A 27,679-nucleotide genomic window follows, 5' to 3' on the forward strand; every position below is an offset into this window, starting at 1 on the left:
GGGGGAGCAGCAGACTGACAATACAGAGATAAACACAGCCCGCTGTGACACACTGCATGTCGACAGCGCGGCTGTGATTTATAGAGGATAGCAGAGCACGGGGGGGCTTAGGGGGGATTGAAATAGCAACAGAGGCTGGGCAGTATAGGCAGACCCAGCCTCTGTATGTGGATTGCATTGTCAGAACCCCACCTCGGGTTCTCTTTAAAGGACCTCTGTCGTGAAAATCTTAAAATTTAAAATACACGTTAACATATACAAATAAGATGTATGTTTCTTCCGGAGTTAAATGAGCCATAAATTACTTTTCTCCTATGTTGCTGTCACTTACAGTAAGTAAAAGAAATATGACATTACCGACAGATTTAGGACTAGCCCATCTTCTCATAGGGGGCTGCTAGGTTTTTTTTTTTTTTTAAAGCACTTAGCGAATGGCAGTTGTTCCGTCCAACTGCCAAAAAAGTGTATGGTGAGCAGGTTCAGCATCATTGTATAAATGTTTTTCAGGGAATGTCTTTATAAAGAATAAAGGCCATACTGAGAATCCTCATGAAGAGATGTACTAACCTAAGGCCTGTCGGTAATGTCAGATTTCTACTACCTACTGTAAGTGACAGCAACATAGGAGAAAAGTCATTAATGGCTCATTTTACTCTAGAAGAAATGTACTTCTTATTTTTATGTGTTTTAAATTTTAAGATTTTCATGACAGTTCCTCTTTAAGCTTAAAGCATATCTGAGGCAAAATGAAAAAGTTTGCTTTTACATACCTAGGGGTTCTATCAGCCCTTCATAGACTTGTAGGTCCATGGCTGTCCTCCAGGTCCCCTTTGTTGATCCACTGTGTCAGGGCCAGTAAAGTATGCACCCACAGCTGAGTCACGCACTGCTGCTCATGTGCTGACTCAGTGACACACTTTCTTAATCACTCTCCCAGCCACAGTGGCATGTCCATTGCAACCTGTAAGCACGCATGCACAGAATGCTTCCGGCCATGGGAGTGCGATCTAGGAGGCGTGCCACTGGGTACACACCTGCATAGTGGTGCCTTACTAATTTGGGTTGCACACTTTATCATGTCTGACAGCAGATCAATGAAGGAGACCAGGAGGACAGTGAGGGACCTTCAAGACTATGGAGGGCTTGAAGAAGCCCCAGATAAGTATACGTAAACTTGTTCATTCCACCTCAGATATCCTTTAAGTTGTTAATTGTGGCAAATGAGGTGGCAAATGAGGTGCCCAATACTGGTACACACTCCTAAATGATCGACCGTCTGATCTGATCATTGTAACTGATTGAAAATGATTGTTCTGGCCCACCAACAGTGGAGACAATGATAAGCAATCCATCTGACTAAAAGAATGTTACACAAACCTGAACAAGAGAACAATGGATAGAACAATAGTTCATAGTCGATAAGCACCATTAACAGTACCCAATCTGATTGATTATGTGGTCAAGAGTTTGGGAGATTGTACCATTAGGGGCACCTTAAGCAACTACAGTGGGTTGCAAAAGTATTCGGCCCCCTTGAAGTTTTCCACATTTTGTCATATTACTGCCACAAACATGAATGAATTTTATTGGAATTCCACATAAAAGACCAACAAAAAGTGGTGTACAGGTGAGAAGTGGAACGAAAATCATACATGATTCCAAACATTTTTACAAATAAATAACTGCAAAGTGGTGTGTGCATAATTATTCAGCCCCTTTTGATCTGAGTGCAGTCAGTTGCCTATAGACATTGCCTGATGAGTGCTAATGACTAAATAGAGTGCACCTGTGTGTAATCTAATGTCAGTACAAATACAGCTGCTCTGTGAAGGCCTCAGAGGTTGTCTAAGAGAATATTGGGAGCAACAACACCATGAAGTCCAAAGAACACACCAGACAGGTCAGGGATCAAATTATTGAGAAATTTAAAGCAGGCTTAGGCTACAAAAAGATTTCCAAAGCCTTGAACATCCCACGGAGCACTGTTCAAGCGATCATTCAGAAATAGAAGGAGTATGGCACAACTGTAAACCTACCAAGACAAGGCCATCCACCTAAACTCACAGGCCGAACAAGGAGAGCGCTGATCAGAAATGCAGTCAAGAGGCCCATGGTGACTCTGGACGAGCTGCAGAGATCTACAGCTCAGGTGGGAGACTCTGTCCATAGGACAACTATTAGTTATGCGCTGTACAAAGTTGGCCTTTATGGAAGAGTGGCAAGAAGAAAGGCATTGTTAACAGAAAGCTTAAGAAGTCCCGTTTGCAGTTTTCCACAAGCCATGTGGGGGACACAGCAACCATGTAGAAGAAGGTGCTCTGGTCAGTTGAGACCAAAATGGAACTTTTTGGTCAAAATGCAAAACGCTATGTGTGGCGGAAAACTAACACTGCACATCACTCTGAACACACCATGCCCACTGTCAAATATGGTGGTGGCAGCATCATGCTCAGGGGGTGCATCTCTTCAGCAGGGGCAGGGAAGCTGGTCAGAGTTGATGGGAAGATGGATGAAGCCAAATACTTGGAAGAAAACCTCTTGGAGACTGCAAAAGACTTGAGACGGGGGCGGAGGTTCACCTTCCAGCAGGACAATGACTCTAAACATAAAGCCAGGGCAACAATGAAATGGTTTAAAAAAAACATATCTATGTGTTAGAATGGCCCAGTCAAAGTCCAGATCTAAATCCAATCGAGAATCTGTGGCAAGATCTGAAAACTGCTGTTCACAAATGCTGTCCATCTAATCTTACTGAGCTGGAGCTGTTTTGCAAAGAAGAATGGGCAAGGATTTCAGTCTCTAGATGTGCAAAGCTGGTAGAGACTAGAGATGGGCCGAACGGTTCGCCGGCGAACGGTTCCAGGCGAACTTATGCGGAAGTTCGATTTGCCCCATAATGCACTATGGGGGTCAACTTTGACCCTCTGCATCACAGTCAGCAGGCACATTGTAGCAATTCAGGCTACACTAAGCCCTGGAGCCCCCCCCCCCCCCCCTATATAAGGCAGGCTTGCCGGCCATTACACTCACTTGTGTGCCTGCTAGAGACAGACTAGGGACAGCTGCTGCAGACTTGTTCTCCTAGGGAAAGATTAGTTAGGCTCTTGGCTTGCTCCTGGCTGATTGTTATTGCTAAAATAGCACCCCTCAACAGCTCTTTTGAGAGCTAATGTTTATCAGATGTGTTTTTTTTTTGTGTGTGTTGCTCACTGACATTATACAGCCCTATCTGTTGCAGCTGGACCTTGGCAATTGTTATTACTGTGCCAGCCAGGCCCTGCCTAACTATCTATACTGGGACACCTACCTATGCCTACCTAACTACTGGGGCACCTACTTACCTATAAAAGGACACCTACCTACCTACCTATACTAGGGGACCTACCTATGCCTACCAACCTATACTAGGTCTCCTACCTATGCCTAGCTAACTACTGGGTCTCCTACCTATGTCTAGCTAACTACTGAGGCACCTACCTATGCCTACCTACCTATACTGGGACTCCTACCTATGCCTACCTACCTATACTGGGACTCCTACCTATGCCTACCTACCTATACTGGGACTCCTACCCATGCCTAGCTAACTACTGGGACACCTACCTATGCCAACCTACCTATACTGGGACTCCTACCTATGCCTAGCTAACTACTGAGGCACATACTTATGCCTACCTACCTATACTGGGACTCCTACCTATGCCTACCTACCGATACTGGGACTCCTATCTATGCCTACCTACATACAAGAAGATAATAAGGTCGTTGCTTCATTGTGGACAGACCAAATTTGATCAGCTGGACAGTCACTGTTGTTCTATCATTGAGCTACCACAGTCCGTCGACCATATGGGCTGGAAAAGTGCCACAGCCTGCACTCTGGCCATGTTGCGCATCAGTCCAGCACGGCCGTCACTACGCAAACAGCTGTTTGCGGCAGCTGTTTGCGGCAGCTGTTTGCGGTGCGCTACACGGTGAGTTTGGTGTGCCAGTGTGAAGCAGAACTCTAATTACACTCCCTGATTGATGTATACACATGCAAGATGTTTTACAGCACGTTAGGCCTGCAATTTAGCATTCAATGTGATTTCTGCCCTTAAAACGCTGCTTTGCGTCACATCCAGATTTTTCCCCGGGACTTTGGGCATGTATCCCACTCCACCATGCCCCCCTCCAGGTATTAGACCCCTTGAAACATCTTTTCCATCACTTTTGTGGCCAGCATCATTTTTTCTATTTTTCAAAGTTCGCATCCCCATTGAAGTCTATTGCCGTTCGCAAACTTTTTTCCGCAAACCGAACCTTCCGCAAAGGTTCGCGAACAGGGTTTGGGAACCTAAAATCGGAGGTTCGGCCCATCTCTAGTAGAGACATACCCTAAAAGACTGGCAGCTGTAATTGCAGCAAAAGGTGTTTCTACAAAGTATTGACTCAGGGGGCCGAATAATTACGCACACCCCACTTTGCAGTTATTTATTTGTAAAAAATGTTTGGAATGATGTATGATTTTCGATCCACTTCTCACATTTACACCACTTTGTATTGGCCTTTCACGTGGAATTCCAATAAAATTGATGCATGTTTGTGGCAGTAATGTGACAAAATGTGGAAAACTTCAAGGGGGACGAATACTTTTGCAACCCACTGTATTTTACGGCCAGCTGACCCCAAGTTCACATTATGTTTGTTTGGTAATTAGAGATTATGGTCCCTTCAATGAAACATGACTCCATAGAGGTGGAAGGGTCTAGTACGGGACACTCTGCAAGCTAACATCCTCCATTATGCTAATTTTGGTGCATCTGTTTTGAATGCAAGTGTAGTACCCCTGCCTTTATATAAAGCAGAGATACCGAGAGCCCAGTATAGTGTAGTATGTATTGGATCAAAGGTGAATAAATGACAAGTAAGTATTATACTCACAAACGTGGGTTACCACCAAGGCAACCACTGTATAGGCAGGTGGGGAGGTTAGACCTGTCCCCACTCAGGATTAAGATGTCGCTCTCTGAAGAAGAAAAAAGGGGTTTACCACCCTTCCACCGAGGGTGGAATTCTTAACAAGTGAAGGTACAGAGGCGCCAAAAGGATAAAATACGATAAAATGTTTAAAATATGCAGGTGGCGGCGGTGGACCGACCACTCAGAAACAGACTTGATGCTGTTGTAAGTAACAAAAAGGTGCAGAGGTGCCAAGCGTGTCTCGGACCTACAGTTGTATGATACTCCTGTTGTTTAATGCCTGATGAAGCGGGATTCTGCTCGTGAAACGCGTTGCAGTTATTGTTCGTGGAGTATGTAAATAAATTGCCTTTTTGTTACTTACGACAGCATCGAGTCTGTTTCTGAGTGGTCGGTCCACCGCCGCCACCTGAATATTTTAAACATTTTATCGTATTTTATCCTTTTGGCGCCTCTGTACCTTCACCTGCCTTTATTTAGGCTCGGCGTACCTATGCTGCTGGTTATTCAGATGCAGCCTGTCTTGGGAAGCGCTGCCACCTCTCCTCGTTGTGTGTTCAGGCAGCAGTCTCTTACTGAATTACCTGCTAATAAACTTGTTTTTGCTTTTTAAGATTTGACGTGGACTGTTATAGGATACTCCAGGCTGTCTTCTTTGCCACGGAGGAAATAAACAGAAACCCGGATATACTGCCTAATATTACTTTAGGGTTTCAGATGTATGACACCTGCAGCATACCCAATTACGAGCTACAAGGAGCTTTAGCATTTCTTACAGAGTCCAGCCAACTTGTCCCCAACTATCGATGTCCTTCTAAATCACCTTTCACAGCAGTTATTGGATCTGTTTTGTCTTCAAATTCCATTACCCTGGCCAATGTTTTAGGTATCTTCAGATACCCACAGGTAAACAAGATATTCTTCTCTTTTGTTTGCCTCTTTTTTTCAGTTTTCAAATTTATTCTATTACTCCATGTTATATAAAATCTAGCTTTAAAAGGCCAGCTAAAGCCAGAACTGTCCCCTTGTGAAAGTTATTTAACCAATTGGTTCGGGAGTCCTCCTGAAGGCTCAGGAAGTGCTTGCAAGCCTGTGTACTCCTGAAGAGAACCAGGTCCATACTGCACACTTGGGAGTGTGCGCTCACACATACTCAGTACAAAGTTGCTCATCTTCTGTAGCATTTGCGGTTGCGAGTGCTTCCAAAGCCTTCCAAGGAGCCCTGAAGTCCATGCTCTGAGAGCATGGAGAGAGGAATGGTAAGGCTCTATGACATCCAGATCCTTCTCTCTCAATATGTGAATATCTTTTTTTACAAGTTCACTTTCGTATTACTTTAACAAAGAAAAGGAAAACTCACAAGAGTATTTAAATGCTTAAAGGACACCCGAGGCAAAAATAAACTAATGAAATAAACAATTGTATCTATCTTCCTTCTTCTAAAAATGGAAAAAGTGAAACCGATACCCGCAGATAGAATGACCATCATATCTAAGAAATTCACTTGATTTACATCACAATGAGAGGTCACACTGAGTATGCAATTCGCCCACGAATTGATCAAGGGTCCAACGTGGCCCAGCCCACACGCAAAACACATCATCAATATATCTGAGCCAACATTTGATAAACTCTTGATCAATTTGTGGGCGAATTGCATGCTCAGTGTGAACCCATCAGACTGACCTCTCATTGTGATGTAAATCAAGTGAATTTCTTAAATACGATGGTCATTCTATCTGGGGGTACTCTTCACACTGACTTATATGTAAAACCCACTGACAGGAATGCTATTCTGTCTTATAAACGCTTTTACCTAATTAATACCCGTAAATCAATTCCTAAATCACAATTTCAGAGGGTTGGTCGTATAGTGGGTGATAGCAATAGACGAGAGACTAGATTTGATGAGATGTCACAGAGATTTGCAGATAGACACTATCGAGATGAGCTGGTTGCAGAGGCATGCCAGATGGCAACAGGTACAACGCTGGGACCCAGGAGAAACACTGTTAACCACATCCCTTTTGTTACACAATATAACGTCCTTTCTCAGGATGTAGCCCGTATTATTAAAAAAACATTGACCAGTATTGGCCCAGTCTTTTCCCTCGATCCCAGAGTTCCATAATCCTCCTCTCTTTTCGTATAAAAGAGTCCCCACACTTAGGGACAAACTTACCCATGCAGAAATGAGGACACTGGTTAGGCTCCCTGAAGGTTCTAGAAGGGGTATGTACCTTTGCCTCAATTGTGTGCACTGCAGCTCAGTCATCAGGAGTGACTACTTTACTCATCCTAGATCTGGCAAGAGATTTGACATTAGAGGGATATATAATTGTGATTCACAGTATGTGGTTTACATTTTAAAATGTCCGTGAGGACTCCTCTATGTAGGAGAAACCACCCAGAAGTTTAAAGTTAGACTATCTGCACACAAGCATGCAATCCGTGAACGCCTCACAGACCAACCAGTTGCCTGTCACTTTAACTTATTGAGACACAATGTTAGCCAATTGCGCTTCCAAATTATTGACAGCGTTCCCCCTCTGAAGCATGGAGGAGATAGACACAGACAGTTATTATACCGTTCTTCCTATATATATCTCTCTCTTCATCTCTTTCTATTTTCTTTGCCTATAACATTGCCATTTGATATGTGATGTATGTGCTATTTAATATGTCCATTTGGTATATTCTATGTGATTGTTTACTTCACCTGTATTATACCATTGCTTTATGTCAACCTCATACATAGTGGGTGCTACTGGGTGATGCCTTATTACAGCGATACTCCCACTGTGTGTGCGGATGTGCCCGCGCTACATGCCAGTGCTTACAGCCCACTAGTGTTTCCATCTCCTTGACAACACGGCTAGTCCAAAGCCACTTGTCATTCAGGGAGATGAAGGGCCGGCTAATTGGTGGAATTTTCCACATGATCAGCCGGCATAGGCAGTGAAGTCATCATCCTGCCCTCTGGAGGCGAACGGAAGTTTCCGCTCTGCGTCCTATGCATCTCCCTGGTAGTGTAATTTGATGCTACACCACTGTCCGTTACCCAGTTCCCGATCAGGTCCGCGTGACCGATGGGTGGTAACTTCCACTGCGTCACGAATGGGGCTGTATCGGTCTCCGCACTGACATGGGGGCGGACACCTGGCATAGGTAAGAGGTGCATTTCCATTGGTCCCTTTCAGGATGTTATAGTTCCCCATCAGGTCCGGCTCTCTGTGGCCAGACAGGGATTGGCTTTGCAGCAGGGAATCTATTGAAAGTCGATCGCACTGCAGAGTTGCACTGTTCGATGCAAAGCTATGAGCCATCCATCTCCCAATGCTCTTACCCCACCCCCAATTGTTTGAAATTTTCCATCCTGTTCGATCGATACTTTCAATTAATCTTTAGTCAAAATCAAGCAAAAATCGATCGATCGGACATTTTGTGGAATTAATTCCCAGTAGATTAATCCAATATGCAAGGAATCGAATGAAACAATGATGAGTGTATGGCCACCTTTAGTCAAGAGCCTGTAGCAAGGTATCTATAACATATTTTATGAAAGAGAATAAAAAAAAAAAAAACCTTACCACATTGATAGTTGATGCAAATCTACTGTGTTAAGCAGGCGCGTCCTTATGGCTGAAGATACGGGCTCTAGCCCCGAATCTCCACCCACTGTGCCCTGTATGTCAGCACACGCAGCGCCCATCATCATGCCTGTATTGCCTGCCCCAGCAGACGTCGTGAAAACAGCACGGAAATCTGCAGGCAGCCCACAGCACAAACTGCCTGCACTCACATTGGATGCAACGCCACGCCCCCTTTCTTCCCGGATACTTTTGAAAGTGATTCAGAAACACTTTCTTGGTCAGAGCGAAAAGGGTTCACAGCTTGCCAAGGGGAGGGGGAGAAGAGACTAGGGACAGGTATGTCAGGAAGTAGACCCTTATCTAGAGAGCAGTGTACAACAGGCTACTGCTAGCATTCTTATCTTAATAGGCATCACATCAGGATCTGCTACAGAGTTTCCTTCTCCTGACACTGCAGAGTATAGTCTTTCATCACATCCAGTGTCTACTGAAGACTGCAAAACCACATCCTATCATAGTGTAGGGCAGTCACAGATAATGATGATAACTGCCCATACGTGGAGACTACAGTGACAGCAGGAGGGGGAAATCCCGAGGCCTATTTAGATAAGTTGAGTTGCCAGTGAGATGCTCCTTATCCCTGACACCCCATGTGATAGCTGCATTCCTGTCTCTCCTCTCTCTATGTCTCCCCCTTCCTCTGTCACTTTTTTTTGCTAGTGCTGGCTGTCTGTGCCCGCTGTGTGCCTCCACTTGTCTGTGCCATGCTGCCAAACAGGACAGCTGAAGAAAACTGAATTCATGTTGCTGCTGGCAACTTTCTCTTACTCCTTTCAATATTCTCTCTCCTCTTCTCTCTTCCTATTCCCCATCCTCTTTATCTCTCTCTCTCTCTCTCTCTCTCTCTCTCTCTCTCTCTCTCTCTCTCTCTCTCTTCTCTCTCTCTCTCTCTCTCTCTCTCTCTCTCTCTTGAATTTGTGTGTCTCTCCTTTCATACCATCTTTCTATTTCTCCTTTCTTACCTTTCCTCACTCTCCATTCCTCCCCCTTTCCACACCATCACACTCTCACCTTTCCTCCTCTTTCTCAATCTCTCTCTGCTTTCCTCCACTGTCTGTTTGACTACCATCTCCTGCTCTCCTTTCCATCCTCCCACACTGTCCCTCTCTCTTTCTCCTCCCCTTCCTTTTCATGCACTCTACTTGTCTCTCTTGCTCTCTCTCTCTCTCTCTCTCTCTCATTTCTTCCTCACTTTAGCACCCTTTCTCCATTCCTCCCTTCTCTCACTCTCTCCTTTCTTTATTCTCTTACTCTCCTTACATCTCTACCTCTTCACTGCACCTCTTTCTCCTCTGGCTATCCCCTGCCGCACTTGCTATGCAAATCTCCAGTTCCATCACACGCTGTGGCAAAAAATGAGTGTGGCCACAACGTTTGAAAGTGGTGGTGGTTATGGCTGGAATCAAATGCAATCCACGCACATAAGACAGTGTCTTCCCCCCCCCCCAAACAAAACAAAACCAAAACAGACATAATACAACAGTGTGTTGTATTATGTCTGGTTTTTTTTTTTGGGGGGGGGGGGGAGACACTGTCTTATGTGCGTGGATTGCATTTGACTCCAGCCATAACCACCACCACTTTCAAACGTCGTGGCCACACTCATTTTTTTGCCACAGCACAATGCTAATTGTCGCCAGCCTGTTGCCCAGGGGTGCCCTGGATCTCCCAGGATCCTAGCAACGCCCCTGGTGTTATAACAACTATGGATAGTCTTTAGGTTTAATTTATGGATTTTTTAAAATTTTCTTTTCAGATTAGTCCATTCTCAAGTGCATCTCTCCTCAGTAATCGACAAATGTTTCCATCTTTCTTCAGGACTGTTGCCAGTGACAAATTTCAGTCAAGAGGTTTGGCCAAACTTGTCATGCACTTTGGATGGACCTGGGTTGGTCTGCTGGCAACAGATACCGATTATGGTCAGCTTGGAATTCAACCAATCAAGCAAGAGATAATCAAAGCTGGAGGATGCATAGCCTTCTCTGAGACCATTCCCGTGGGTCAACCAGACCGTAACGCTCCTCATATAGTGAAGGTCATCAAAGAGTCAACTGCCAAAGTGATTATTGCCTTTGCTGTCAGTGCTGACATACTTCTTATCATGAATGAGATGTTAAGGCAGAATGTGAGTGGAAAAGTTTTTGTTGCCAATGCTGGCTGGTCCAAGAGCAGTTTATTTTTTGTGGAAAGGTTCTTCCAACTTCTTTCAGGTAGTGTTGGATTAGGAACCAGAAGTCTAGATATTCCAGGCTTGAGCAAATATCTTCTAACAGCTGAACATCCTTCTAATTTGGAACAGAACTGGATGAAACTTTTTTGGGAAAAAATTTTTAGCTGCAGTTTTTCGAATGGGATTTCAATCCGGCATTGTACAGGAAATGAGAGTGTGAGCAGCGTAAGGAACAGCTCAGTGTACAGTAGTAGCTTTAAGTATACCCATGCTTATTATGCCGCAGTTTATGTTGTGGCCAGATCGTTAGACTATATGATAAGCTGCAAGAGGAGTGGAGAGTTCCAATCATCTGAGACCTGCATGAATATTTGGAATTTCAAGCCTTGGCAGGTAATCAAACAACGGGCTCTAATTTACAAGCTTAGTAAAGGGTCTATAGTCAACATTAAAGTGTATGGATAGGTTTTCCACATTTTCTCCCCCACCAACACAAGTTACAGCTTACCTTTGCAGAAGCAAACACTTCTTTTTTTGCAGACTACAAATAATAGTTATGGAGCCTGTACGCCTCTTTCCTAAATACCTTTGGATTGGCTCAATGAATGTGTCCTTGTTTACCTCAGCCAACCTTTTGGATTGCGTTTTGACCTCTACCCATTTTTATGTTTTATGGTGGGTAGGAAAGACGAACAGCTCTACCCCCAGAGCTGGACAGTGCTGGAACCTAGAAGCTTGATTCCAAATAATAGCGAAGAAAACACAGAGATGATCCGCACTTGTCCACTTGTAGATATCTTTATTCAGGACTTATCCAGCTTCACCAGAACTGACATGCTTCGAACGAGAGGTCCTTAATCGGATGTCAGTTCAGGTGATGCTGAATACGTTCAGGTGAAGCTGGATATTTACAAGAGGCCAAGTGCGGACCATCTCTGTGTTTTATGGTGGGTGTTGTATATCAAATTGATACAAATTTTATGTTTATAAAGTAGCGGCTTGGAATGTATTTAGTTTATTTATTTATTTATATAGCGCCGACATATTACGCAGCATTGTACAGAATATATTGTCTTGTCACTAACTGTCCCTCAGAGGGGCTCACAAACTAGTCCAATCTTAAAAATGGCTAATGATTTTGATCAGTCTGATTTCAAACTACATATAGACAGTTGGCATTCTGATTTCCGCCAATGCCGATTCCCAGTTCCACAGATTTTCGTTTTCTGATGAGTCTTGCCATTTCCACAGAAATCCAATTTCCGTTTTCCGATTTACGAGGAGTCTTATTTTTGGCCATTGTTTGTAATCTCTTATTGCCCAAATACTTCTGAATTGACTCTACAGTCTCTGATTGGTCCAATGCTTCCGAGATCTGTGACTGGACTAACATTACAGAGTTTTGATAATGCCATTTTCTGATTTACAATGGAAAAGCCCGATGTCTGATCAGAAATGCAGAAACTTCATTTCCACGGAATCTGAACGAGTATCCCTAATCAGTGCAGTTTCTAGGCTAAAATGCACCCAGGGCGAGGGTGTAAAAATTGCGCCCCCCCCCCCCCCGGAGCAAGGTATGGGTGCCCGCAGTATAGGTTAGCCAGGTCTAGTTTCACTTAGTATAGGTCCCCCCAGTATAGGTAGCCAAGAATAGGTACCCCAGTATAGGTAGCCAGGCATAGGTGAGCCAGTATAGTTGCCCCCGCTATAGGTTAGCCAGGTAGGTGCCTCCAGTATAGGTAGCCAGTATAGTTGCCCCCAGTATAGGTTAGATAGGCAGGCACCCCCGGTATAAGTTAGATAGGTAGGTGCCCCAGTACAGGTTAGCTAGGTGGGTGCCTCTTAGATAGGTAGCTGCCCCCCAGCGTAGGTTAGATTAGGTAGGTGCCCCCCAGGATAGGTTAGATAGGTAGCTGCCCCCCAGTGTAGGTTAGATTAGGTAGGTGCCCCCCAGCGTAGATTAGATTAGGTAGGTGCCCCCCAGGATAGGTTAGATAGGTAGCTGCCCCCCAGCGTAGGTTAGATTAGGTAGGTGCCCCCCAGGATAGGTTAGATAGGTAGCTGCCCCCCATAATGGAGGGGAAGAGCACCGTAGCCGCGGGGAGGGCAACCCGACCTCTCCCGGGCCGCCCTCCGTGCTCCCCCCTCAGATGTATAGTGAGCAGCAGCAGCCAGGGAGGGAGCGCTGTATACAACATACCTCCCTGGCTCCAAGCGCTGCTCTCTCGTCGCCGGTCTTCTCCCATCTGCCTACACGCGTATACATACGCTGCTTCCGGCTAAACAGGAAGCAGCGTGTGTATAAGCGTGTATGCAGAGAGAAGAAGACCGGCGGCGAGAGAGCAGCGCTTGGAGCCAGGGAGGTATGTTGTATACAGCGCTCCCTCCCTGGCTGCTGCTCACTATACATCTGAGGGGGGAACACGTAGGGCGGCCCGGGAGAGGGAGGGAGAGGTCGGGTTGCCCTCCCCGCGGCTACGGTGCTTCCCCCCTCCATTACAGCGCCCCCCTCCCAACAGCGCCCCGGGCGGTGGCACGCCCCGCACGGGGCTAGAAACGGGCATGTCCCTAATAGTGATGGTGTTGGGTGCAGAGCTGAAATCCACAAACAGAAAATCCTGGCGTAGGTTCCTGGGGACTCCAGATCCTACAGTATAGAATGTTGTAGACACGCTAACAGCATCATCTGCAAACCTATTAGAACTGTAGGAGAGTCCAGCAGGGGATTTGTGGTGGATTTCTTATAAGCAGTTATCAGTTTTTCAAATACTTTCATAACCAATCATGTAATGGCAACTGGTCTTTAACCATTTACTGTGAGATTTTATTTTTTAGGAACTGGGACAATAGTTGCAAGTTGAAAACAGACAAGGACTATTGAGAGTGCCAGTGATGCATTAAAATGTCTGTAAAGCTGGTGCCAGCTAATCAGCACAATGTTTTAGGCATTTCACAATTATCAATGCCTGGTGATTTCTAATCTTAACCTCTAAATGACTGCTCCATGCCAATTGGCGTGGGCAGAGCGACAGCCTCAGGATCACTCCACACCGATTGGTGTGAAGAGCTTTGAATGGGGATTACAGGAAATTGCGCGCATCTCTACATGAATGACAGAACTCCGCCCCGCCATCAGTCTCCCAGCCGTGATCGCCACTCGGAGACTGTTAGACAGCGGAACCGCGTCTAATAAATCTTTACAGTGCTGCGATCTAAGGCAGCGCTGTACTGGGGACAGCCATGTGACACGGCTGTCCAACTAGGACACAGGAGAGCGATCAGCTCTTATTGGCTGAAGTCTATGACAGCCGATCACTGTCATAGGCTGGCTAGGGGAGGGGGGGGGGAAGAAACAATAATAATAATATAAAAAATTACATTTTTATACAAATAATAAAATAAATATTAATAAAAAAAAATAAACATTTGGGGAGCGATCAGACCCCACCAACAGAAAGCTCGTTGGTAGGGAGAAAAGGGGGGGGGGGGTCACTTGTGTGCTGACATGTACGGCCCTGCAGCGAGGCCCTAAAGCTGCAGTGGCCTAATTGGTAAAAAATAGCCTGGTCACTAGGGGGGTTTAACACTGCGGTCCTTAAGTGGTTAAGGTTTTATTTTTAAAAGTCGGTTGCTTTCTGATAGAGGGTGCGAGTGTGGAAGAAGATCAGCAGAATGTGACTGAGATTGTACATTGTGAGGATGTTGAGGCACACCAGTAGGTGGAGATATGAGCTGACTGGAATGATCATCTTTCAGAAGTGCCTTAAAGAGAAACTCCGACCAAGAATTGAACTTTATCCCAATCAGTAGCTGATACCCCCTTTTACATGAGAAATCTATTCCTCTTCACAAACAGACCATCAGGGGGCGCTGTATGGCTGACATTGTGGTGAAACCCCTCCCACAAAGAAATTCTGAGTACATACTCTTCGCAGTTTCCTGTCTGTGAACCCTATTGCATTGTGGGAAATAGCTGTTTACAGCTGTTTCCAACTGCCAAAACAGCAAGCAGCAGCTACATCACTTGCCAGCAGTAAAAATGTCACCATGTGATAAATGTCAGAATGTAAATCAGGGATTTAAAATATTTTACAATGGGCAAACACTGACTAAATCATGTATACATAATTATTGTAAAAATGAAGCACTTTTTTTATTACATTATTTTCACTGGAGTTCTTCTTTAAGGTGGCCATACCTCTTTTGCCATGGCTACCGATCAACCATTCGATTTGATAATTATTATCAAATCAAATGAAAATCCATACAACCAAGAGCATGCCCAATTGGCAGCTTGACTAATTTCAGGGCCAAATTGGTCAAATGTATTGATTGGACATATTGGTAAATCTTGGTCTGACGTGGTTGATTGGGTTTGTGACGGTAACACCGTGCGATCGGTGAACTCAACGGAAACCCCCGACCACTCTCCCTCCCAAATGTCGTATGTATCACCAGTGTACATACATTGATATTTTACCTGTGAAGCCATCTGCTGAGTGTTCTCCGTACTTCTGCATTCAGATCCCACGTGACTACTGGCATAGATCACGTGGATACGCGTGTGTGAAGTCACACACTTGTCCCACATGAAATAACACCCGCAGATATGTGGGGTGCCAATGCAGAAGTACGGTGGACTCTCAGGGTTGGGTTAAAGTATAAGTGCATAGGTGTGGGGGTACGTGCAACATTTGAGGGGACGTGGCCAGGCGCAGTGAGGTGACGTCACAAGGCCAATTCCTGAAAGATTTCATGTTGAATTGGCCTGAGGTATATGGGTAGCCAACAAATCTCTCTCTGATCAGACTTGTTCAGAGAGAGAGATCTGTTTCTTGGCAAAATTGCTAGATGTATGGCACCTTTAAGGTGCGTACACACGCACTACTGTCGGGAGAATGACCGCTCAGCGGGAGGGTCTGACGGACCCGTCGTTCTCTATAGTAGTGCATGTGTACGCACCTTTAGGCATTGTCTGCCTGTTGGAAATGAGATGTTAATCCTGCAAATGTTCTTCGGCTAAAAAGCTTTTGTTGGTGTTGTTAAACCTGCAATAGAATTTAATCAGCTCATTTGCAAACTTGCAAGTTGTCTACTGATTGTGGCTTGTGGGAGCTTTTTTTTATTTAATTTAATTTTTTTTTTTTTTTGTAATTGATCATTTAGGGGTTTTTTTGCATAATCTTTTTTTGCGTCTCTGATGTAATATTTGATCTAATGTAAAAAAAAAAAGCACCCTGTAAAAAGGATGCCGGAGAAAGCCGCTAGTAAAATCTTGGTAAAATTACAGATATTCTACTACATAAAGAGAACTCAAAGTGTATTTTTTTAATCTGAATAGGACACAGAGGCATATTCTGTGCACAATGACATGCCTCCGTGTCCTTCTATTGCCACCTCCAGTCCCCCCCCCCCCCCTCGGCTCTGCTGACCCCCCTTAAAAATAGCGACAGGCTAGCGACAACTTGCTTGTCGCTAGCCTTGTTTTTACCCTCATATTGTCAATCAGCATCGCTCCCCTGCCTGCTCATTTGCAGCGCTCCCTTGCCTGTGTTCCCTCGCTCCTCACCTCCGTAAGATTCCTCCAATCGGAAGCTAAGCCACGACCCAGGAAGTACTTTCCAGTGTGGGACCCAGAAATTTCTGAAGGCAGCCCTGCTTGTGTGGATGTGGATAGTACAAGCACAATTATTGTTGTAGTGACTAGACTTGTAGTTAGGTGCAATGCTGTGTATTTATTATAACTCCTGTCTTAATAAGTTTCATGGCACCACGGTAACTGGGTTAGGCACTCGGAGCTTCATATCTTTAGTCATGTCCAGGGATGGTCGTAGTCAGCCAACTTCGCTACGCTAGAACTATGCGTAGTTTTACACAATTACGCTTCGCCAAACTACGGCTTCGGACTCAAAGTTTCACTTCATATGCATTTCGTAGACTACGCATTAAAATACGCAATTATGCGTAGCGCGAAGCGTAGTGTATGTGGATGCGTATGCCCGTATGCAGAACATTTTACGCATTATTTTAATTCAATGCTTATACCGGAAACTCTTGTATGCGTATAATCCCCTTTCCAATGCGTAAATTTATAAGCATACAATCGCACGCGGAAAATTAGACACGGGTAACACATGTTAACTACACATAGTGGGCATAAGCTACGCATAGCGGTACTTCACTACACGTAAATTCGTAAGCGTAGTTTTGAAACTTCACCTACGAACTACGATGCGTAAATTCGCACTGGTGTAGTTTCTGCTCAACCCCGGTCATGTCCTTAGGAAACCGTGTCCGCCTCATTACAGTTAGAAACACCATAGTGTTTAAACAAGGATGATAAATGTTTGGGAAGTCCATACCACTTGAATGAGGAAGCCACTTCTATGTTTTTTTTTCAATGTTTTCTAGATAATTTAAGAATTCTAGCTGAAAATTATTTCTTTTGACTGGATATACCATTATAATATATGACAGACAGTAAATGAAAAGGCAGGTAATACTATGTAAAAAATTCATCCTTCCTTTTTTATAGTTACTCCACTACATACAGGATTTGAGAATAACGCTGAACAGTGGGGCTCAAATTTACTTTGATGGAAACGGAGACATTCCAGCTATACATGACATGGTCAACTGGCAGAGGAGGTCAGATGGTTCCTTCTGGTATGTGGATGTTGGAAACTACGACAGCTCAGCATCACCTGGGCCAAAGCTCACTATCAATTCTAGCCTGTTACAATGGATTATGGGTAACTCCCAGGTGAGACTTCTACTTGAGCTAAGACTTTAGGAACATTAGAAAACGGTTCTAAATGCAGAAGTTGACTGAAGTTTCTCACCTCGTAGAAGTCACTTTTTAAAAAAAAAAATGGGGCTTTCCAACGTTCTTCAACCCAGTAGTGTTCCAGCTCTTTAGAGTTGCTTGTCTGTACCAGAACACATGCAGAACCATGTGATCAGAATGATCAGGTGATAGTTTGAAAGGCCCTGGTGACAATCTTTTATCACTTCCATTTTCAAAGAAGTGATCACAACAAATTAGGGCCTTACAAATCTGTCACCTGATCAAATTGATCACATTACTACATGAGTTCTGCTTTAGACTTTATTTTTGTACACTGGTTTTTCCTTCTACATATAGGTCCCTCGCTCAGTCTGCAGTGAGAGCTGCCCCCCAGGGTTTAGGAAGGCTACATTAAAAGGTCAACCTGTCTGCTGCCACGAATGTGTCCCGTGTCTACAGGGAGAGGTCTCCAATCAGACTGGTAAACAACATTAGAAAGTATACTTTCTTCCTTAATATATAGATATGTTTATTACTTTAATTTTTGTGCATATTAGAAGCAGGGATGAGCAGAAACTGCGCCAGTGCGAATTTACGCATCGTAGTTTGCATCTACGCATCGTAGTTTGTAGGTGAAGTTTCAAAACTACGCGTAGCTTACGCCCACTATGCGTAGTTAACCTGTGTGTTGCGTATTGAACTACGTATGTGATACTCGCGTTTAATTTTCCGTGTGCGATTGTATGCTTACAAATTTCCGCATTGGAAAGGGGAATGTACGCATAGAAGAGTTCCCAGTATAAGCATTTACAGAGGAATTAATGCGTAAAATCTTCTGCATATGGGCATAAGCATCTGCATACACTACGCTTCGCACTAAGCATAATTGCATATTTTAACGCGTATTCTACAACATGCATTGCATACGAAGTGAATATTTGATTTCAAAGCCGTAGTTTGCAGGGGACTCTTGTGGAGCTCGGGTGGTCTCCCACTCCTAAGCTACTGTTTACTGGGGCACACAGAGCACCAGCCAATGTAATAACACCAGCACCAGTTGTTCCACCCCCCCCCCCCCACGTTGTCTCTCCGACACCCCCCACTAAGAACCCCCCAGCAAATATAATCACTCCCCACCAAGGGAATCCCACCATTACAGTAATCTCCCACACACAAACACCCCCCCCTTTACATTATTCTTCCCCCCATTAAGAAAATTCCCACTGCACTGCAGAGTGTAATCACAGGGAAAGCTCTCTCACCCTTCCAGCTTACCCTCTAAGGAAATCCCTGATTCCAGTCGGTGCGCTAAGGAAATCTAAGAAAATCCCCACTAAATCCCTGTGACCCTGAAAAGTAAAATTGCAGTAGAAGCTAGTCATCCTGTTTACCTTAATTGCAGAATTATTTGTTTGATTTTGCAGTTTTTGCAACATTCAGTAGTTATGGGTTGTCACAGTAATGTATTCATATTGCAAGGAGAAAAAAGGGAGGCTGGTCTAGGGATTTCAGATAGTTCTGATTTCTTGAAACCTTTCCGTAAATGTAAGGTTCCCACTTAATTTTTCTGAACTCTAATTGTTGAATCAACCATGAACAGTAACGTGCTGCTTTCATATTAAATGCTAATTCTATAATAGTTTATTTTTATTGTTTAGATTCCAGAGAATGTTTTAAATGCCCTTGGGATCAATGGCCAAATCCACAGAAATCCAGCTGTGTTCTGAAGATGGTTGAGATTCTCTCATTTGAAGAGCCATTAGGAGCAATTTTGTCAGCTGTCAGCATTTTGTCTTCCTTAATTCCTGCCTCTGTTTTGAAGATTTTCATGCAATGTAAAAACACCCCAATTATCAAAGCCAACAACTATGGGCTAAGCTGTCTTCTTCTGGTGTTCCTGTCTTTGTGTTTTCTTTGTTCATTGGTGTTTATTGGATATCCCCAACCCGAGAAATGTCTTCTACGCCAAGTTTCATTCGGCTTGGTCTTTTCTCTCTGTGTTTCCTGCATACTGGCTAAAACCATCACGGTGGTGTTGGCTTTCATGGCCACCAGACCAGGCAGCAGTCTACGGAAATGGACTAAACCTTGGGTGTCCTATATTTTCATTTTTGTGTGCTTTTTTATTCAATTTATTTTATGTATTATTTGGCTATCACTTTCTCCTCCATTTACACAAAATAACATTCAGACTAAGCCTGGTTTAATAATTGTTGAGTGTAACGAGGGTTCTCTCCTTGCCTTTTGGACAATGATGGGTTACCTCTTTCTTCTGGCCACCATTAGCTTCATGGTGGCTTTTCTTGCTCGAAGACTTCCTGACAGCTTCAATGAGGCCCAGTTTATTACATTCAGCATGTTGGCCTTCCTCAGTGTCTGGATATCTTTTATCCCAGCATACCTCAGTGCTCAGGGCAAATACACTGTGGCCATGGAGATCTTTGCCATCTTGGCCTCCAGTTGGGCTCTGGTGATCTGTATGTTCCTTCCTAAGTGTTTTATCATCTTATTCAGACCTGACATGAACTCCAAAGAACAGATCATGGGAAGGAGCAAAATAGGTGTTACATCTACCACACTATAAGCAAATAAATGCCACCAGTAATATATATTATTACCTTAAATTTGTTTGCAAACCATTTAAATTGCACCACATAAGTAATTTTCTGCAGCACATTAAAAAGAAAGCACGTTCAACAACTTACAAATTACTAACTGTTATTCATTGGGGCTCACATTCTGATTTATCTGAAGGGGTGGAGGAGGCTGGGTGGTTTTGGGAGATACAATAAACCTTCTAAGTTCTACTTCTTCTTCTATAATAAAACCCCTGTGTCTATGTCCATGTAGGTCCCTGCTGTGAGCTACTGCGCATGTGCCGCAGGGACAGCCGTTGGACGGGAGCAGGACAGGCAGGGGGCCATGCGGGCGAGCGCGTGCGGGGCCGGCGTGCAGCGGGCGCGCGTGCATACGCGGCGGTCACGGGAGGATGAGAAGGAGGGGAGAGGAGGGAGGCGGGGTTGAAACACAGACCTAGAGCCCGTTTTTAAACAGGCTTAGGTCTACTAGTGTACAACAAACCTTCTAGGTTCCATTTCTACCCAGGTAGTGTCATTCAAGTTTCTTGGATCCATAGTCTCAAACAACCTAAAATGGCACAACTAGTGTTGGGCGAACAGTGTTCGCCACTGTTCGGGTTCTGCAGAACATCACCCTGTTTGGGTGATGTTCGAGTTCGGCCGAACACCTGATGGTGCTCGGCCAAACCGTTCGGCCGCATGGCCGAACTAAGAGCGCATGGCCGAACGTTCCCCGAACGTTCGGCTAGCGCTGTGATTGGCCGAACGGGTCACGTGGTTCGGACCCGAACGCGCTCTGATTGGCCGAACGGTCACGTGGTTCGGGTAAATAAATACCCGAACCACGTCATATCTCCGCCATTTCTCTGTGGGTTTAGCTTTGGGTAGGCAGGCAGGGTAGTTCGCTCTCCAGCCACGCTAGCCAGGGTCCCCCCCAGTCATTGTGTGTCGCTGCTGGGAACAGTAGTACACCGCTCGCTCAGCCACACTATATATAGCATTGTTTACTGCCACAGTGTACCTCGCTCAGCCACACTATATATAGCATTGTTTACTGCTACTCTGTGTACACTGCTCAGCCAGACTATATAGCATTGTGTGTACTGCCACTGTGTACCTCGCTCAGCCACGCTATATATAGCATTGTGTTTACTGCCACTCTGTGTACACCGCTCAGCCAGACTATAAAGCATTGTGTGTACTGCCACTCTGTGTACACGGCTCAGCCAGACTATATAGCATTGTGTGTACTGCCACTCTGTGTACACGGCTCAGCCAGACTATATAGCATTGTGTGTACTGCCACTCTGTGTACCTCGCTCAGCCACGCTATATATAGCATTGTGTTTACTGCCACTCTGTGTACACCGCTCAGCCAGACTATATAGCATTGTGTGTACTGCCACTCTGTGTACACGGCTCAGCCAGACTATATAGCATTGTGTGTACTGCCACTCTGTGTACACTGCTCAGCCAGACTATATAGCATTGTGTGTACTGCCACTCTGTGTACACCGCTCAGCCAGACTATATAGCATTGTGTGTACTGCCACTGTGTACCTCGCTCAGCCACGCTATATATAGCATTGTGTTTACTGCCACTCTGTGTACACCGCTCAGCCAGACTATATAGCATTGTGTGTACTGCCACTCTGTGTACACCGCTCAGCCAGACTATATAGCATTGTGTGTACTGCCACTTTGTGTACACGGCTCAGCCAGACTATATAGCATTGTGTGTACTGCCACTCTGTGTACACTGCTCAGCCAGACTATATAGCATTGTGTGTACTGCCACTCTGTGTACACCGCTCAGCCACACTATATAGCATTGTTTACTGCCACTCTGTGTACACGGCTTAGCCAGACTATATAGCATTGTGTGTACTGCCACTCTGTGTACACTGCTCAGCCAGACTATATAGCATTGTTTACTGCCACTCTGTGTACACCGCTCAGCCAGACTATATAGCATTGTTTACTGCCACTCTGTGTACACCGCTCAGCCAGACTATATAGCATTGTGTGTACTGCCACTCTGTGTACATGGCTCAGCCACACTATATAGCATTGTTTACTGCCACTCTGTGTACACCGCTCAGCCAGACTATATAGCATTGTGTGTACTGCCACTCTGTGTACACGGCTCAGCCACACTATATAGCATTGTTTACTGCCACTCTGTGTACACCGCTCAGCCAGACTATATAGCATTGTGTGTACTGCCACTTTGTGTACACGGCTCAGCCAGACTATATAGCATTGTGTGTACTGCCACTCTGTGTACACTGCTCAGCCAGACTATATAGCATTGTGTGTACTGCCACTCTGTGTACACCGCTCAGCCACACTATATAGCATTGTTTACTGCCACTCTGTGTACACGGCTTAGCCAGACTATATAGCATTGTGTGTACTGCCACTCTGTGTACACTGCTCAGCCAGACTATATAGCATTGTTTACTGCCACTCTGTGTACACCGCTCAGCCAGACTATATAGCATTGTTTACTGCCACTCTGTGTACACCGCTCAGCCAGACTATATAGCATTGTGTGTACTGCCACTCTGTGTACACGGCTCAGCCACACTATATAGCATTGTTTACTGCCACTCTGTGTACACCGCTCAGCCAGACTATATAGCATTGTGTGTACTGCCACTCTGTGTACACGGCTCAGCCACACTATATAGCATTGTTTACTGCCACTCTGTGTACACCGCTCAGCCAGACTATATAGCATTGTGTGTACTGCCACTCTGTGTACACCGCTCAGCCAGACTATATAGCATTGTGTGTACTGCCACTCTGTGTACACCGCTCAGCCAGACTATATAGCATTGTGTTTACTGCCACTCTGTGTACACCGCTCAGCCACACTATATAGCATTGCGTACTCTGCCAGTCAGTGTGTATATTGCTGGGATCAGTAATACTCCACTCACCGCCAACCACTATATGAGCTCACCATGAGTTCCTCAGAGACCTCCGCTGTGAGCAGCACTCCCAACAACAGCAACAGCCAACGCCCCACGCAAGCTATAACATCCACCCCAGCAGCCAGTGGTCAGCAGCAGCCCTCCCCGGAGGAGAACGTTGTGTCCATCGGTCCGTCGCCAGAGCGATTAATGAGGGCTGCCATTGAGGAGATGATGGGGCCTGATGTGGAGGAGGAGGTCTGGCTCAGGCCAGCATCCCAAGTTAATGTTGAGGATGATGAGGGGTCTGTGTCTGGGGATGTTGGGGTGGCAAAGGTGGTGGGTGGGTCAGACTCAGGAGAAGAGTTGTATGATGAGGATGATGATCGGGACCATCTGTATGTGCCTCAGAGTCCGACCCCGGAAAACATGTTGTATCGTGTGTTTAGGTACTAAAATCTGCGTTCCCACTTCCCAGTACTACCCGGGTCCACGGATCCATATAATTTTTTGGGCAGCACTATCAAACTGTGGTACTATGAGTGAGTTGCCATGGTCCTTCTGTGCTGTCACACTCACCGTCTGTCTGCAGATGGATTGTTCAACACAGCTACGCCATCTGACATGTAGACCTTGACCATCTTCTCCAGGCGATTGGTGTTGGAGGACGTGGAACTGCCCGATTGCTGTTCTGTTGGCTGCTGCATGGGTGTCAGAAAATGTTCCCACTCCAAGGACACTGCCAATACCATTCCCTTTTGGGCACTAGCAGCAGCTTGTGTTCTTTGCTGCCCTCCTGGTCCTCCTGGGTTTGCTGAAGTCAGTCTGTCGGCGTACAACTGGCTAGAGAAGGAGGAGGATGTCAATCTCCTCTCTAAAGTCTCCATCCTCAAGGGCCTGCTGGAATTGTTCCATTTTTGACCTGTCTGACACTTTCTTCAATCAGTTTTTTAACATTGTGTTTGTATAAACTGGGTATAAACCCAGTAATTGGTGTTGTCCAGAATAATGAATAATAATGAATAGTGAATAATGCACGGGCCGCGTTCAATGCAGTCTAGCATGAATTGAGCCATGTGTGCCAGAGAATCCTGCCAGACTCCTCTGTCTTCATGTTCTTGTGAGCGTTGTGATTGTTGTGATGCACCATATTCGTCACCAGCATCACTTTCTTCCTCTTCTGCTGTCCATTCCCGATAAATTGTGGAAGTCCAACGTGCACCGCTCTGTCCCTCGGCAGTGGGGGCATCCAATTCCTGCTCCAACTCCAGCTGTTCCTCGTCCTGTTCTTTGTCATAGCTGGGACCAGCGTTTCCTGAGGCAGGTTGCCTGATGTTGGTATCATCACGCTGATCGTTTTCATCTTCAGATTCCCCCACTTGCATCATGCCAGCGGTTTCCATCTTCAACATTGATTTCTTCAGTAAACACAGCAGTGGTGTTGTAATGCTGACTGTAGAGTTGTCACTGCTCAGTCACAAGCAACGTGGATTGCTCAAAATTTTGGAGGACTTGGCAGAGATCCAACATGGTGGCCCAATCAGATCCACAGAAGCTTGGTAGCTAGCTGCTGGAATGCACCTCGGCACTGCGCAAAAGCGTGCTAGCATGTGCAGCGTAGAATTCCAGCGCGTAGGGAGGGACATCACCCAGCGAGCGATGGTGCGCTAGATTGAAGCGCTCCTGCATCTCTTGGTGAGTCCTTCAGAAGCGGTACTGGACTTTTAAAAATGTTTTTTTTTTTTTCCTTCAACAGAAGATCTGCCACGTTGGAGTGAGGAGGACGCCGCCGACCCCGACACCAAGCTGAACCCCGGCGAACTCCAAGCAGAGGATCTTCAGGAACCCTCAAGGCTTTGAACAAGCTGAGGAGGATCAGCAGTCCCGACGAGACCTCTCCTCATATGTGACTGTGTGCAGTGGAGTAGAGCTCCCCAGAACAACCTCTCACTTGTCACTTTGTCACTGGTCACTTTGTCACTTTGTCACTTTGTCACTTATCACTTTGTCACTTGTCACTTTGCCATTTTGTCACTTGTCACTTTGTCACTGGTCACTTTGTCACTTTGTCACTTTGTCACTTGTCACTTTGTCACTTGTCACTTTGTCACTTGTCATTTTGTCATTTTGTCACTTTGTCACTTTGTCACTTTGTCACTGGTCACTTTTCACTTTGTCACTTGTCACTTGGTCACTTGTCACTTGGTCACTTGTCCAGATGATCTCGGTACACCTCCTGCGATTCAAATTCCTGCACACATTGCTCTGGGATTTGGGTGTGATGAATGATGCATCTAACTGGCCACCGGAGGCAATTAAGGCCTTCAAAACATTGAAAGCAGCTTTCTGTTCCGCCCCCATTTTGCGTCATGTTGAGTTGTTGACGTCATGTTCATCCTCGGCCTCGCCTTGCATTTCAGTGCGAGGTGCATTTTCCACAGAAAAAGGTTGTGAATCCGGGCACAACATTTGTGGCTGTTCCATTGACCTTTCACAGGTAGAAGATTGTGGGGGTGGGAATAGCTCCTCCGAATAGCCCATTGTGTCCTGAAAACTACTCTGCGCACGCATTTTTTTGTCCTCATGCAAGGCCTGAGTTGCGCCTGAAAGCGTGGCCTTCTCCTCCTGCGCCTCCTCCTGTTCCATCACGTCTGCTGCTGCTGGGTTAGCGTTGCCGCATGGTCCCTGTTTATTGAACCACTTATCTTTATTACATTTATGACTGCATGGCGGTACAAAGCATGCTATCCGCACGCTTCTTGTCCTCATGCAAGGCCTGGGTTGTTGTGTCTCACAAAGCGTGGCCTTCTCCTCCTGCGCCTCCTCCAGTTCCATCACGTCTGCTGCTGCTGGGTTAGCGTTGCCGCGTGGTCCCTGTTTATTGAACCACTTATCTTTATTACATTTATGACTGCATGGCGGTACAAAGCATGCTATCCGCACGCTTCTTGTCCTCATGCAAGGCCAGGGTTGTTGTGTCTCAAAAAGCGTGGCCTTCTCCTCCTGCGCCTCCTCCTCCTGTTCCATCACGTGTGCTGCTGCTGGTGCTGGGTTAGTGTTACCGGTCCCTTTTCCTGGAACCTCTTCTCTGTATTACATTTATGACTGCATGGCGAAAAAAAGCATGTTACCTGTGCAAAGAAACATGACATTTTCCACATTTAAAAGACAGTTTTTCCTTTGAAACTTTACAATCAATTTTCTCAAAAACTATAAGCTCTTTTTCAAATATTTTTTTTCTCTTGTACCCACTCCCAAGGTGCACATACCCTGCTAATTTGGGGTATGTAGCATGTAAGGAAGCTTTACAAAGCACGAAAGTTCGGGTCCCCATTGACTTCCATTATGTTCGGAGTTCGGCGCGAACACCCGAACATCGCGGCGATGTTCGGCGAACGTTCGCGAACCCGAACATCTAGGTGTTCGCCCAACACTAGGCACAACAACGCTGCCACTTTCATCAAGAAAGTGTAACAGAGGATGTACCACGTACGGCAGCTGAAAAAGTTTGGCCTTCCTCAAAAATAAATGGTGCAGTTCTACACTGCAATCATCGAATCCACCACAACACCATCTATGACTGTATGGTTCAGCTCCTACTCAGTACTACAAAAGGTGAGACTACAGCACATCATCCAAACAGTGGAAAGGATAATTGGCTGTAGCTCACCTTCCCTGCAGGACCTTTATGCTAGCAGGTGAAGAAAGAGACCGACCAAGATTGCCTCAGGCCCCCTCTAATCCTGCTCACTCCATCTTCCAGCGCATGCCTTCAGGAGTAAGACTCCAATCAATCGCAACCTAAACTTCTAGACACAGGAACAGCTTCTTCCATCAGGCGGTAGCCATTCTTAATGCAGAACCACGCTAGAGCTGCTAGAACTAGAAAGCATGCAGAGCTGAACTGTAAATGAACACTTCTCACCTTGCTTACTGCCACTATAACTTACATACTGTCCTTGACTTGTAATATATACTTGTCTGTCCTTGTTGTGTTGTTTTTGATTGTGTCTGTTAAACAACTGCTAAGACAAATTCCTTGTAAGTGCAAACTTACTGGGCCAAATAAATTGATTCTGATTCTGATTCATGTGTGTTTCAGGAGAAAAAAAAAATCTGATTACTCAGGAAAAAGCAAATTTGTCTCAAATTTGTATTAAAGACCTGTGATCAGCAGGACAGCCAGGCAATGTGCATTGTTTAAAAGGAAATAAATATGGCAGCCCCTATATTTTTCTTGCTTTAGGTTCCCTTTAAATTACCTGGGGCTTCTTCCACCCCCTGTAGTCCTTCAGGTCCGTCACTGTCCTCCCGATTCCCTGTTGTTTGTTGTGCCCCTTCAAAGGCTGTCCGACTGAACCCTGTCCCAGTCTACTGTGCATGTTCAACCCCTGGAGCGGCCCCGCCCTTGATTGCGCTCCCGTGGCTGTGAGCGTTCAGCGCTTGCGCAGTTTTTAAAATATGAAACTGCACTGAAGGATATTTTTTTCTGGTTACCATCTATACTATTTCTCTGTGATGCCAAATGTGACATCACTTCCGCCCTTTTCTTTCTTTATACTTTTTTGTTAACTCATCTCAATGTTAACTTTCCCTTCCTACTGCCACAG

General features: G+C 45.4%; 1 protein-coding gene across 1 annotated transcript; it reads left to right on the forward strand.

The window, feature by feature from the left end:
• The first annotated feature begins 1,076 nt into the window (after positions 1 to 1,076).
• Positions 1,077 to 20,156, forward strand: LOC137562042 (extracellular calcium-sensing receptor-like). Its single transcript, XM_068273383.1, has 6 exons — positions 1,077 to 1,168; positions 5,577 to 5,868; positions 10,372 to 10,740; positions 17,321 to 17,548; positions 17,930 to 18,053; positions 19,231 to 20,156. Exons 1-6 carry the CDS (start codon positions 1,077 to 1,079, stop codon positions 20,154 to 20,156), a joined length of 2,031 nt encoding a protein of 676 aa, XP_068129484.1.
• The last annotated feature ends 7,523 nt before the right edge of the window (positions 20,157 to 27,679 follow it).

Source organism: Hyperolius riggenbachi, chromosome 3 (assembly GCF_040937935.1).
Source record: "Hyperolius riggenbachi isolate aHypRig1 chromosome 3, aHypRig1.pri, whole genome shotgun sequence".
NCBI classification, from domain to species: domain Eukaryota; kingdom Metazoa; phylum Chordata; class Amphibia; order Anura; family Hyperoliidae; genus Hyperolius; species Hyperolius riggenbachi.

Bases quoted from the DNA above. Each gene is read 5' to 3' on its own strand.
- LOC137562042 (XM_068273383.1), top strand. From the start codon at position 1,077: ATGTCTGACAGCAGATCAATGAAGGAGACCAGGAGGACAGTGAGGGAC. The intron at 1,169-5,576 runs GTAAACTTGTTC...TTGCTTTTTAAG, and splicing joins GAAGCCCCAGATAAGTATAC to ATTTGACGTGGACTGTTATA. The intron at 10,741-17,320 runs GTGAGTGGAAAA...CCTTTTTTATAG, and splicing joins ATGAGATGTTAAGGCAGAAT to TTACTCCACTACATACAGGA.